Raw genomic sequence first — 13,872 nt, 5'->3', positions numbered from 1 at the left:
AGTGAGTGAATCTAGGTAGTTGGGAAATTATGGTGAGTGAAACCAGGTGAAAGACCTAGTGAGTGAAGCTAGGTAGGTGAAAGTCCCGATGAGTGAAGCCGGACAGTGAAAAAATCCTGGTGAGTGAAGCCGGGTGAAAATTCTAGTGAGTGAAGCTAGATGAAAAGTCCAGGTGAGTGAATCCAGGCAAATGGAAAGTCCTGGTGAATGAAGCTAGGTAGATAAAAAGACCTGGTGAGTAAAGTCAGACACCTGGAAATCCAGGTGGTCAAGGTTGACTAGACACCTAGTGTTGGGAAGCCCAAGTAGGTCAAAAGATTGACCGGATACTTGGCACGAGGAAATCTAGATGGGTCAAGGGTGACCAGATATCTGGTGGATGTCTAAGTGGGTCATGGAGGATTAGACACTTGGCATGAGGCGATAAGTCTAAATGGGTCAAGGTTGACCAGACACTTGGCATGAGAAGAAAAGTCCAAGTGGGTCAAAGGGTTGATCGGACACTTGGCGAAGAAGTCCCAGCAGGTCAAGGTTGAGAAGCGAAATCGCGACCATAGAAGCTCTCCCAATCGATCGGTCGATCGATTGGGGGCAAGAAATCACGCGAGTTACGATAAACGTTGAATCGATCGATCAATCGATTCAGGTCTTATTCCAGAGAGCACAGAGGCGCTCTGAATCGATCATTCGATTGATTCAAGCTTCCCCAATCGACTGGTCAATTGATTGAGTTGTGACCGTTGCAAAGGAAGCGTCGGGTTTAAAGTCGTCTTCCTTGCAATGATTATATATCTCTTCCTCTCTACTTCTTGCAATCACTCTCACAGGTTCACGCTAGTTTCTTAAAGCTTCTTGAAGCAAAGTATTGCTGCACTTCCAAGATCAAGAGGCATTCCACACAAGAAGAAGAAGCTAGGGTTTCAGTTGTATGTTGTAAATCTTGTAAGATTTTACTTGTATTTGTTTCCCTTTTTCTTCTTGCTGTATTGTGAGCATTGTACAAGGCTTCTCCACCTCCGTAAGTTACCGTAACATAGTGGATGAGTGAGTGAGGGCCAGATCCTTGGATTAGCCACCTCTTCTTGAGGTGGATACCAAGTAAATCCTAGCGTTAACGTTGCTTGAGTGTTTTCCACTGCATATCATCATCACGAAGCAAGCAAACGACACACGACGAGCTATTCACCTCCCCCCTGTAGCTATAAATCGACCCTAACATTATTCACGCACCTTGCCTCCGACCGGCTGAGGTGGATCTAGATCTCCTCCTTCTCCTTTAGACTAGTGCGGGAGGTTCCTCCTTGATAGCATTCACCTCCAAGTGCGGGTTCTTCCGAGTGGCCCTTACTTCGGACTTGACCATTTCGATGTAGCATTGTCGAGTAGCCAACTAGTCGCCTTTGACTTTGCTCACCTTGTTGTCCATCGAAAACTTAATCTTCTAGTAGAAGGTGGACACCACCTCTCGGAACTCGTTGAGGGTTAGTCGGCCCAGTATGACATTGTAGGCGGATGGTGCGTCCACCACAATGAAGTTCATGGTCCTGGTCCTCCTGAGCGGCTCCTCTATGAGAGAAATGGTCAGCCGTCCCTAGTCGATCGACAACACTTCAGTGCCTGTGAAGTCGTAGAGTGGAGTCGTCATTGACTGTAACTCACTCCAGTCGATTTACAGTTGGTTGAACGCTTTCTTGAATATAATATTCACCGAACTTCCTATATCAACACAGGTTCGGTGAATAGTATAATTAGCGATCATTACTTGGATAATCAGGGCATCATCGTGAGGGATCTCTACTCCCTCTAAGTCTCGGGGGTCGTGTTAGAGTGTATACTAAAAGGCTAGCTTTTGGTATAAACATTTATCTAGAAATAAGAATCACATTGGTCAAATGTCTACATTTATGATAAATGTAGTTGTTCAATTAATTTATATTGTAGATAACATGGTGTGTGGTGTCACACACAGAGGATCATGTTATCAGTACCTTATAAATTATAAACAGTAACTCACGACCATAATGGAAAGGAACAAACCATTGAAAGGTCGTAGTGTAATTAGGTATTAGTTTATCTTAACTATATAATTACACTAGTACACTTAGAGTGTATTGAGTAGGACCATTTGAGGTCGTTCCTTTTATACTGACTTTATGAAGGAACAAAGACCTCAGTTATTATGGAAGTGTGTGCTCTTAATCCTAATATAATAACAAGCACATATATTTGATATTTATTTCTTTAATTTATCAATGGGTGAGATTTAGTTCGATAAATCAATAAACCCGATAAGTTGGGAAATGATATCACTTATAGTGTGTGTTGTTGATTATAGAAGGAAACTGTGTCCTAGTAATCTAGGTTGAGAATGCCCCCAAGAGGAACTCATAAGGATTATCATGTTAAACCCTGCAGGTGGACTTAGTCCGACATGATGATGAAGTTGAGTGGTACTACTCTTGGAGCTAGATATTAATTAAGTGAGTTGTCAGTGACTTACTTAATTAGTGGGCATTTGATATCTTAAACACAGGGAGACTAACATACTCATAATAAGAAGGAGCCCAAAATGTAATTTGGGATTGGTGCGATAGTTCAATAATAGTTCTCTAGTGGAATGAATTATTATTGATAAAATTAAGTTGTGTGTTCGGGGCGAACACGGGATGCTTAATTTTATCGGGAGACCAAAACCAATTCCTCCTCTCGGTCCCTATCGTAGCCTCTTATTTATAGAGTACTATACCCACCTATACCCACCTTCATACCCATGTTATAGGGGTCGGCCAAGCTAGCTTGTGGATCAAGCTAGGGCCGGCCAAACCATTGGTTCATGGGTGGCCGGCCCTAGCTTGAACCCAAGCTTAGGTGGCCGGCCCTATTTAATTTAAAAAGAATTTTAATTTTAAAATTTTCTTATGTGAAAGATATAATTTATTGAAGAGATTAAAAATTAAATTATCTCTTTTATAAGTCTCTACAAAAGATTAAAGAAAGAGATTAAATCTCTTTCCTTATTTGTAGATTGGAAAGGATATTTTATTTCTCTTCTTTATAAATTATTCACATGTTGAAAAATTAAAATTATAGAAATTTCTTTTTATAAACCAATCATAAAAGGGATAAAAATTATTGGAGAAGCCCTTGTTTTATTTTTTAAAACTCTCCTTGTTTTATTTTTTAAAGTGGCCGGCCATTGTTTTTAAAAGAAGAAAAATTATTTTAATTAAAATAATTTTTCTTTACATGGCAAAAGAATTAAGGAAATTTTTTAATTAAATTTCCTTATTTGCCGAGACTAAGGATTATAAAAGAGGGGGTAGAGGTGCCTTTAAGGGAACAACTCTATTCTATTTTTCCTCTCTTTTCTCCTTGGGTGTGGCCGGCCCTTTCTTTCCTCTCCTCTCCTTTGTGTGGCGGAAACCTTCTCATGGTGGAGATAGCTTTGGTGGCCGGATCTAAGAAGGAGAAGAAGGAGAGAAAAGAAGTCTCTTTTCTAGCATCCCTTGGAGCATGGTGGTGGTGGCCGAACCTCTTCATCCTAGGAGAAGTTTTGATGGCCGAAACTTGTAAGGAAGAAGAAGGTGCTTGGTGGTTCTCATCTCGGAAGATCGTTGCCCACACAACGTCCGAGGTTAGAAGAGGAATACGGTAGAAGATCAAGAGGTTTTTCTAAAAGATATAACTAGTAATTTTTCTTTCCGCATCATACTAGTTATTTTTGGAAATAATACCAAATACAAGAGACATATGATTCTAGAGTTTCGAATTTGTTTTCGATATAGTGTTCTTTTATTTTTCTTTTCCTTGTGATTTGATTGTTCTTTTCAGTTAACCTAAAGTTATTTTAGGAAATTAAATATTAGCTTTCTATAAAAGGTTTTGTCTAGTCGGTGGTGGTTGCTCTCATATCCAAGAAGGCCATGTGCCTCGCCACGTCAGTACTGGGAACCAATTATGGAAATTAATATTTAATGGAATTAATAACTTAAGGTGACTTGGGTCGAACATGTTAAGTTCCGCAGGAGATCCAAGTCAAAACCTAAAAGAACAAATAGATTAAGTTTTGGATCAAACGTGTTAAGTTCCGCAGGCGATCCAAAATTTAATTTAAAAGAACACATGGAAGCTAGGAAAAGGTTCAGACCTTTGTACAAAATTTTTGTACAGTGGAACCTCTAGGTTTTCCGAGTAGCAACCAACAATTGGTATCAGAGCTAGGGTTTTGCCTCTGTGTATTTGGTATTAGTTTAATTATGCACATGTCATACATAATTTAGGCAGGTTAATAGTAGGATGTGCTAACTTTGTGGATGCAGGATCCAACTATTATGTGTGTGATTGGACCCTTGGACATGTCAAGGGCATTTTATTGTGTGTGCATGATTGTATTATAAAATACAGCAGGAGCTGTATTTAGTTTTATTAGGATTTTATTTTTGATCTAGTTACATATACATTCCTTTTATGGAATATAGGATCGATGGATGTAAATTTTATTTTATGTTCAATCTAGTTTACATGTACATTCCTTCGAGGAATATAGGATCAAAATGTAAAATTCTATTTATGTCGCGGATCAAATCTTGCAAAGCGTGGAACCTTCTAAGGACCAGAGGCGCAGCGGAACTAGGAGCAAGATGGATGCGACAACTAGACCCGGTGGCGGTGGCCAAATATGGTAGCAGCTTGGGATGACAACACATGGAGGACAACTAGAGATAAAAGCCATAATAGTTGAAAATTAGATTTTCTATTTATTGCTTTTATATTGTGCTGTGTGTGCATGTTAGTATACATGACTAGTAGGCTAGCATAGTTAAAATTCCTCGTTTATAAATAACTAAGTGGGAGAGAGATTTTTAAATAAATCCCATGGTCTCCATTACTGGTTTGTAAGTGATGCAAACAAGTTTTGCTCTCCCTCTTGTGATTGTTTGTGGATCACATCAGCATCTTCTTACACTTTGGATGACGAAGTTAAAGGCGTGTGATCTTCCCCAACGGAAGGGGCATAATCTTATTAATGGACTTAGTGTCAAGTAATGGTATACACTTATACACATCTAATAGTATCCTCCCCATCGGAGTCACTGCTATTATTTGTGTGACCAAATGAAACCAACTATTAATTTGTCATAAAACTAGGTTGACAAGATAATAAAATTAAAGGGTTAAAACCCCTCTTACAAATGATTGATTCTGTATACGTCCACACTAACGTGGCATACAAAATTAACGGTGTTTGAGATAATTTTATTTGTCATAAAGATACGTTGACAAGATAGTTAATGGGTAAAACCCTCCTTTTACAAATGTTGAATTTGTATACGTCCACACTAACGTGGCATGCAAAATTCACGGTGTTTGAGGTGTTGGTGAATTTAAATAATATTGTTTTAGGAATCAATATTTTATTTTAAATTCAAAAAGTTTTGACCAAATATTTAATCAAAGACAGATCAACTATTAATTTTATTCGTCATAAAGTAAAGTTGACGAGATAATAAAATTAATGGATAAAATCTCCTCTTTGATTTTGTATACGTCCACACTATCGTGGCATACAAAATTCATGGGGATTTTAAAGAATTGATCTTGACCAAATATTTTTGTGATTCTTAGGATTTAAAATGTTTGTCAATCCCCTAGTTGTTATACTATAGAAAAGACTTAGTAGTCTCAATTGTAATGATTGGAAATAGGACTTGGACATTAAGGTAGACTGTTTTCTTAGAACTAAGAACAATATAGGTGTATTTAATTCATTAGTTGAAACATGTTTAGTGGTGTTATCTACCAGAACCTGGAGTGTAGATACAGATGCCATCAATCATATCCGCAATTCATTGCAGGGTTCCAGGAAATCCGGCAACTAAATGAAAATTAAAACACCGTCCACATGGGCACTACTGTAAAAATGGTAGCTGTTGCAGTGGGAGATGTTTATCTTTTGATAAGAATAAAACATGGATTTTTTAGTAATTGTCTTTACGCACCAAGTTTAGAAAGAACTAGTTTTCAGTTTCTAAACTATTCAAAGAACTTGATATTCTGCCTCTTTTAATAACAAAATTGTTATTAAGAAAAAGAGGGAAGTTATCTGTTCTGGTACGTTGGTTGACAATTTATAAATCCCTTGGAGCATGGTGGTGGTGGCCGAACCTCTTCATCCTAGGAGAAGTTTTGATGGCCGAAACTTGTAAGGAAGAAGAAGGTGCTTGGTGGTTCTCATCTCGGAAGATCGTTGCCTACACAACGTCCGAGGTTAGAAGAGGAATACGGTAGAAGATCAAGAGGTTTTTCTAAAAGGTATAACTAGTAATTTTTCTTTCCGCATCATACTAGTTATTTTTGGAAATAATACCAAATACAAGAGGCATATGATTCTAGAGTTTCGAATTTGTTTTCGATATAGTGTTCTTTTATTTTTCTTTTCCTTGTGATTTGATTGTTCTTTTCAGTTAACCTAAAGTTATTTTAGGAAATTAAATATTAGCTTTCTATAAAAGGTTTTGTCTAGTCGGTGGTGGTTGCTCCCATATCCAAGAAGGTCATGTGCCTCGCCACGTCAGTACTGGGAACCAATTATGGAAATTAATATTTAATGGAATTAATAACTTAAGGTGACTTGGGTCGAACGTGTTAAGTTCCGCAGGAGATCCAAGTCAAAACCTAAAAGAACAAATAGATTAAGTTTTGGATCAAACGTATTAAGTTCCGCAGGCGATCCAAAATTTAATTTAAAAGAACACATGGAAGCTAGGAAAAGGTTCAGACCTTTGTACAAAATTTTTGTACAGTGGAACCTCTAGGTTTTCCGAGTAGCAACCAACAGGTCGAAGCTTATTTTAGGTCCTTCGGCCTTCTCCTTATTGCCCCCTACAGCGTGGATCTCTAGTCGCCGAGCGTGCAATTTCCTTCTCGGGAATCACCGCCAATCAACCCACCATCAATCATTTGAATTTTTCCCCGAGCGGTGTTACTCCTATTTTCTTCCTCCCGAGCCGAGGGTCTACTCCGCTCAGCAGAAGCTCGGGCGGGACTCGTGTTGTTACTCTACTGGGGCTGATGATGGTGGCGCTCGGACGCCCCTCTTGTTTCCTCCCTCCGACTGGTTAATCGACGTCTATGATGTCGATCGGGTGTGGTGACCGATGACAATATCCTCGAGCAGCTGGTCGGCTTGCAATTGGAGTCAGATCATAGCAGTCGCGTGTGTTGTGCATCGCCGACTGATAGAAGGAGCAGAATAGTGGCGTCCATGCCTTGCCTTTTGTAGCCTTTGGGCGATCGACTGCCACATGTTGCACGGCATGCATCCTGGGTTCGTGGTGTGGCTATGCTCTCCCCGATCGAGGTCCCTTGGGTGGTTGATGACTACTCGATGGTTGCCGCTCGGGCGCTGCAGTGGGCTCGACAGGCGCCTCATTTCTTCTGGCTACTTGGGCTTCTTTCACGTTTATATATTCCGTTGCCCTCCTGAGCAGATGGTCGAAGTCCCTCAAAAGCTTCCGGATGAGTGACCGGAAGAACTCCCCTTCGATGAGACCTTGGGCAAAGGCGTTCACCAATACCTCTGAGGAGACCAATGGAATATCCATGGCCACCTGGTTAAAGTGTTGGATGTAGGCCTTCAGTGCTTCCCTGGGCCCTTACTTTAAGGAGAACAGTTTGACGCTTGTCTTATGGCAGCGGCGACTACTGGCAAAGTGGTGTAAAAACGCCGCTTGGAAATCCTTGAAGCTGTGGATTGATCCGTTCAGTAATCTCTTGAACCAACGTTGTGTTGATCCGGAGAGGGTGGTGAGGAAGACCCGACACTTCACCTCGTCGGTGTACTGATGAAGTGTGACCTCGTTGTCAAACTTGGTTAAGTGGTTATCCGGATCGGTAGTTCCGTTGTATTCTCCGATCGCTAGCGGGGTGCAGTGTCTGGGTAGAGGGTCATCCAGAATCCCCTGTGAGAATTGTTGATTGATTCGCTCAAGCGAAACATCGTCCCTTGGTGCCTTCCCCTTTCGTGCGCCCCGAACGGGTATGCCATCCGAGGAAGATCCCTGGTTCTTGTCTACTTGGCCCTGTTCCTCTGATGTAGTCCGAAATAGTGCTCGATGAAAGGGGATCGACGCATTGGTTGCCTCACCATACTTGTCGATCGACTTCTTGTTCTGTCCCCGAGCGGATGCATGCTCCACTCGGTCTCCATATCCTGCTTGATGCCTTGTCGCTGATGCCGTGGGCTCATGCGCTCGGCTAGCGCTTGTTGTTGTTGTTACTCCACTATCCTTACCACTCGGACTTGTATAAGCATATCGAGCTCCTCCTTTGCCAACGTCACCGTGGTGAGTCGTCTAGCGTTCTCCATCTTCTCGTCTCGGATGTAGGCTACGTTCCTATAGACGACGCCAAAATAATTCTATCCGAAAACGGGAAGGTAGAAAGCTGGAGATGTGGCTGCTGCGCTGATTGGCTATAGACTGCGCTCCGTTCGCTCCGCTCTGCAAAACAAGTAATGTCAGTGCCGAGCTAGGAAAGGGGTTCTCGACGTTGGCCCTCCGACGCTCAAGTCAGTCACTGGAACTGTAGAAGAAAGTGAAGCAACAATAACACTAGCACAAATAGTGAATAACGCGTACCTCCGCCGGTGCTTGGACCTTGTTTATATAGAACCCTGGTAGGCGACATACATGCTCCTTGAGGTGTGGACACATTCTCCAATGTGTCCTATGAAAGGACCTATCAAGAAAGTGTCTTTGACACCATATCTTAACATGATATGCATATCTCTGACAAGAGAGTATAAGCTTTCGCCGTACGATCCATCTATTAACTATGCCTAGTGTTAGTAGCACTATCTCCTAAAAGAATATCGAGAGATATAACAATGGTCATACTGCTTGATCGAGCGAGGTAGCCGTTCGCCAGGACTCCTCCGCACTGTCGGTCTCAGCTGCTCTTCATTGCAGTGACTGGACGTAGTAGCTTGTCCCTCTCGATCGGATAAGCTCTTCGGTCTGCTCAACGTCCTGTCGTTCCGCACTGAGCGTCTAGCTGTCTTACCATCTTATTCCAAGCTAGACGGTTAACCTGCTTGGACAAGTCTCTTGCCGATTGGTCACTGATTGTCTAGACCGACTGTTGTAGCGATCTCCGCTCGGGCACTGTATGTGAGTCTTTTGACACCCTACTGTTGACCATCTTAATTTTGACCTTCACCTTAATATTTAACCCACGTCGAACGGATCTCTTTTTATCACCGCATCACTAACCACGCGAGCCTTTCAATTTCTTAATCATGAATTATTACAAGATATTAGTCTGTTTCTATTTGAATCATCAACCGATTCATGCGACTGCATGGAAAGGACTCATGGCGGGAACGATTTCGATGCTAAATTAAATAATTAGTTAGAACGTGCGGCTGTCAAGGCGCATCGACGCGCTTTCACTCACTTCGCCTCTTTTGTTTTCCCTTTTGGATGCTGACAAAGAATAATCTTTAGAGCAACAATGAAAAAGAAAGCCACTATGAAGCATCGCCAAAAGAGGGGCATCAATGAGTGTGAACTAGTCATGGAAGAATCTTACAGCATAATAGCGTTAAGATTTCCTAGATCTTTAATCGTGCCTTTATAGCTGCTGCTTCTCTTTTCTTAGCTCTATCTAATCTTGTTCGAGCGCACCAGAAATCGCTTGTTTTTGGCTTGGGACCATCGATTATGAGTGGAAATTACTTTGTTCTCTGGTTTTTGACTCTGATCTCGGCGGCGACGTCGCTCTCCTTCGACTTCTCCGGCTTCAGCAAGAACAGCTTGTCGAGCTTGGAGTTCCAGGGCGACGCGTCGCTGCAGGGCGCCGAGATCAACCTCACCAGCTACCCGATGCTTTACAGCGTGGGACGAGCGGTGCACCTGGAGCCGCTCCGGCTGTGGGACGCCAAGACGCGGGCACTGGCCGACTTCACCACCCGATTCTCCTTCGTCATCAACGCCTTCGACCGCTCGCCGGCGGCGCAGCACGGCGACGGCCTCGCGTTCTTCCTCGCGACGCACCCCTCCACCATCCCGGTCTACTCCCGCGGCGCCTTCCTCGGCGTCTTCGGCAACAGCTCGCTCGGCGGGGGCGGGGTGAAGGCGGTCGCCGTGGAGTTCGACACCTTCCGGAACGCGTGGGATCCCTCCGGCGACCACATCGGCATCGACGTCAACTCCATCGTCTCGAAAGCCGTGCTAGAGTGTAACGGCAGCCTCAAGGACGGGCGGAAGGCGCATGCGTGGGTGAGCTACAACTCCACCACCCACAACTTGAGCGTCTTCTTCACTTACGAATCGAACAGAGCCTTCCGCGCCGGCGACTCCAGTCTTAACTTCATCGTCGATCTCAGAAACGAGCTGCCGGAGCTGGTGGAGGTCGGCTTCTCGGCGTCGACGGGCAACTTGACGGAGGCGCACAGCTTGCTGTCGTGGTCCTTCGACTCGAGCTTACGCGTTAAGTCAAACAGATCATGCCAAGTCGCACTCGAGGTCGGGCTGGTGACCGGGGCGGTGGTCTTGACGGCCGCGTCGGGTCTGATTTGGTTCATCTTCTTCCGGAAGAAGGCCATGAGCTCCAAGGGGAAGGAAGTGGACGAGATAGAGAACGACGAGATCATCGACGACGAATTCGAGAGAGCTGAAAGGGGGCCGAAAAGGTACCCGTACGAGGAGCTCGCCGGCGCGACGAGGAACTTCTCCAAGGAAGGCAAACTGGGAGAGGGAGGATTCGGGTCGGTGTACAAAGGCTACCTCAAGGATTTAAAGCTGGACGTCGCCATTAAGAAGATCTCGCGGGGATCGAAGCAGGGGAGAAAGGAGTACGTCTCCGAGGTCAAGATCATCAGCCAGTTGAGGCATCGGAACCTGGTGCAGCTGGTGGGCTGGTGCCACGATCGTCGAGAATTCCTGCTGGTTTACGAGTTCATGCCCAACGGAAGCCTCGATTCTTATCTCTACTCTGAGAGGAAGACGATGGAGTGGCCGGTAAGGCACAAGGTGGCGCTGGGCCTGGCCTCCGCTCTGCTTTATCTCCACGAGGAGTGGGAGCGGTGCGTGGTGCACCGCGACATCAAGCCCAGCAATGTCATGCTGGATTCGGCCTTCAACGCCAAGCTCGGGGACTTCGGTCTCGCCAGGCTCGTCGACCACGACAGCCACTCGCAGACCACGGTGTTGGCCGGCACCATGGGCTACCTGGCGCCGGAGTGCGTCACCACCGGCAAGGCCAGCAAAGAGACCGACGTGTACAGCTTCGGCGTGGTGGCGCTGGAGATCGCGTGCGGAAGGAGGCCGATGGAGCCGGCGGAGGAGAAGGGGAAGGTGAGGCTGGTGGAGTGGGTCTGGGAGCTGTACGGAAGGGCGGCGGTTCTGGAGGCGGCCGACCCGAAACTGCAGGGGAAGTTCGACGCGAGGCAGATGGAGTGCCTGATGGTGGTGGGACTCTGGTGCGCTCATCCGGACTGCAACATCCGGCCGTCGATCAGGCAAGCCATCAACACGCTCAACTTCGAGACTCCGTTGCCGGAGCTTCCGCCGAAGATGCCAGTGCCGATCTACTTCGCGCCGCCGGTGGAGCTGGTGGCGGCGAGCTTCACCCACACCTCGTCGCTCACGGACTCATCGATGTTGAACTCTTACATGACGGATTCTTCCAACTCCATTTTGATGAACGCGGATGCAGTGAAGCCGCAGAAGACTGAAGCGACTCAATAATCGGATTAAAACTACAGCATTGGGCGCGTGTTCTTCCCTGATTAGCTAAGAACAATGTGGTGTGTCTGTATCTGATCATAGTTGAACTTTTATTATAATGCATTTTTTGTACTTCAAATCATATGTTTCTTTGAGACTTACTTCGTTGTATCTTTGAGACCAAGGTTGAAGGCTTTAACATTTTAAGCTCTTGGTAATTTACCTAGTCTTTTTATTTTCGGTGATCCAAGTATCCTGCTTTTCAGATTCGACTAATCCTCAGTTTGTTTATTGAGAAAATAGCTATTAGGGTTAAGCTAGATTAGTGTCAAGGCATTATCCTATTGCAAACCTCAACGTATATAGGCTTATTCGATTGCCTCATTTTAAGGGATGGATTTGCAACAATTACACATTTAACGCGTCGTAGACCCTTGAGTAAGAGCAAAATTCCAAACCTATCTTTCATGTCGGTTAACATTTTAAGTATGTCGGTGACAGAATTTAAGACCGTATATTGACCCGCTCTAGTCAATCATACACAATCCTACACTGTATAGTGGATTACCAAAGTCAGTACAGTTCGCAAAGAACTTTGGATTGACAAGAGAGAATAAGAATGAGAATCCATATTGCTGGGCGTCAGCATTCAATTAAAATCCAACCAATCAAACTGAATAAACTGAAATGGAATAAATAAAAAAAAAATTAACTAAATGAGCTGATCAAATTTAAAAAAAAAATGAAGAAACCAAACTGAAAAAAAACATCAATGAACCGAACTTCTAAATAAAAAAAAATCGATATCTCCTGCTTGCAAAAGGCCATCATTCACACTGTACTCCTTCAGCTGCATTCCTTGGTAATCCATTCTAAAACCCTACAAATCGAGCCGGCATTCCTTCTGTCATGCTATAAATTATAATGACTTGGAGTTTCGGATTGGTAAGGCCATTCAAGAACAAATAGAACGGAGATGTATTCTCATCTTCAAAACTTTCGAGTCCGTAAGAATCCTGTTGTCAATGGTGCATCACATGAAGAATGAAAGATAGAAGAGGCATAAAGAGAATGTCATAACTGCACAAGCTCGTCTTCCAAGGTTCAGATAGCAATCTTTCACATAGACAATGGTGACGGAGAAATTGTGGTGTTATCGGTCGATCATTGGCTGTAGCTTGCGTCAGGACGAGGGGACTCAAAAGACTACTAGCGATAATCTAAATGAGGACAAGGGGACTCAAAGGGTTGCTAGCAACAGGCTCATTGGCTGTAGCTTGCGTGAGGACGAGGGGACTCAAAGGACTACTAGCGATAATCTAAATGAGGACAAGGGGACTCAAAGGGTTGCTAGCAACAGTCTCATCAGCGGCAAGAGCGAGAAGAGGAGAGGAGGCGAGAGCATCGGGCAGCAACAGTCTCACCAGCGGCAATAGCAAGAAGAGGAGAGGAGGCGAGAGCATCGGGAGGAGAGGCAAGAGCAAAAGTCACAAGAGGAGGCCGACGACGCCGAGACGAATGAGATTGAGAATTAGGAATTTTAATTTTTAAACTCACATTCTGATTCAGTTTAATCAGTTTAATTTATTTCGGATTTTTAAAACTAAAACAGAACCGACTAAACCAAACTAATTGATATTTAAAAAAAAATTATGAATTAACCAAACTGAATTTTAAATTTTGATCGGTTAATTCGTTTAACTTACCAGAGAAGCTCCATACCCCGTAAGGATCTAAAAAATCTAACAAATTCTTCTCAATTATGACTTATATAGATTAATAAAAAAAAGGTTAGAGAACCCACCACTCTGTTCTCTGATTATCCTAAACTTGATTTGTTTAAGCAAATGGATAAATCATCAGCCTTTTTCACAGCTGACCAGCTTCTAATTCGACTATGGAAGTGGCCAGTTCGTAAATAGCATTAATATAACCAATTCCTAATCAACTCACAGAAGGAAAACCTCCATACAGTAGATTTTTGTATCTCTATTTTCTTAGGCCTAGATGACCTTAAACATGGGCAATGTGAATCCAAATTGTTCATGCTCACAGTTTACTCAATGAGATGCACATCACCACAAAATAATCTTAGAAAACCATAGTTTTAAATCCCTAACTATTATCAGAGACTTCTAACTCA

General features: G+C 43.6%; 1 protein-coding gene across 1 annotated transcript; it reads left to right on the top strand.

The window, feature by feature from the left end:
- Window positions 1-9,562: 9,562 nt before the first annotated feature.
- Window positions 9,563-11,951, top strand: LOC122015606 (L-type lectin-domain containing receptor kinase IX.1-like). Its single transcript, XM_042572591.1, has one exon. It carries the CDS (start codon window positions 9,723-9,725, stop codon window positions 11,748-11,750), a length of 2,028 nt encoding a protein of 675 aa, XP_042428525.1. The 5' UTR covers window positions 9,563-9,722; the 3' UTR covers window positions 11,751-11,951.
- Window positions 11,952-13,872: the final 1,921 nt, after the last annotated feature.

The sequence above is a fragment of the Zingiber officinale genome, chromosome 8B (genome assembly GCF_018446385.1).
Source record: "Zingiber officinale cultivar Zhangliang chromosome 8B, Zo_v1.1, whole genome shotgun sequence".
Taxonomy (NCBI): domain Eukaryota; kingdom Viridiplantae; phylum Streptophyta; class Magnoliopsida; order Zingiberales; family Zingiberaceae; genus Zingiber; species Zingiber officinale.
The sequence above is the reverse complement of the archived record's forward strand: the minus strand, read 5'-3'. Positions and strand labels throughout refer to the sequence as shown.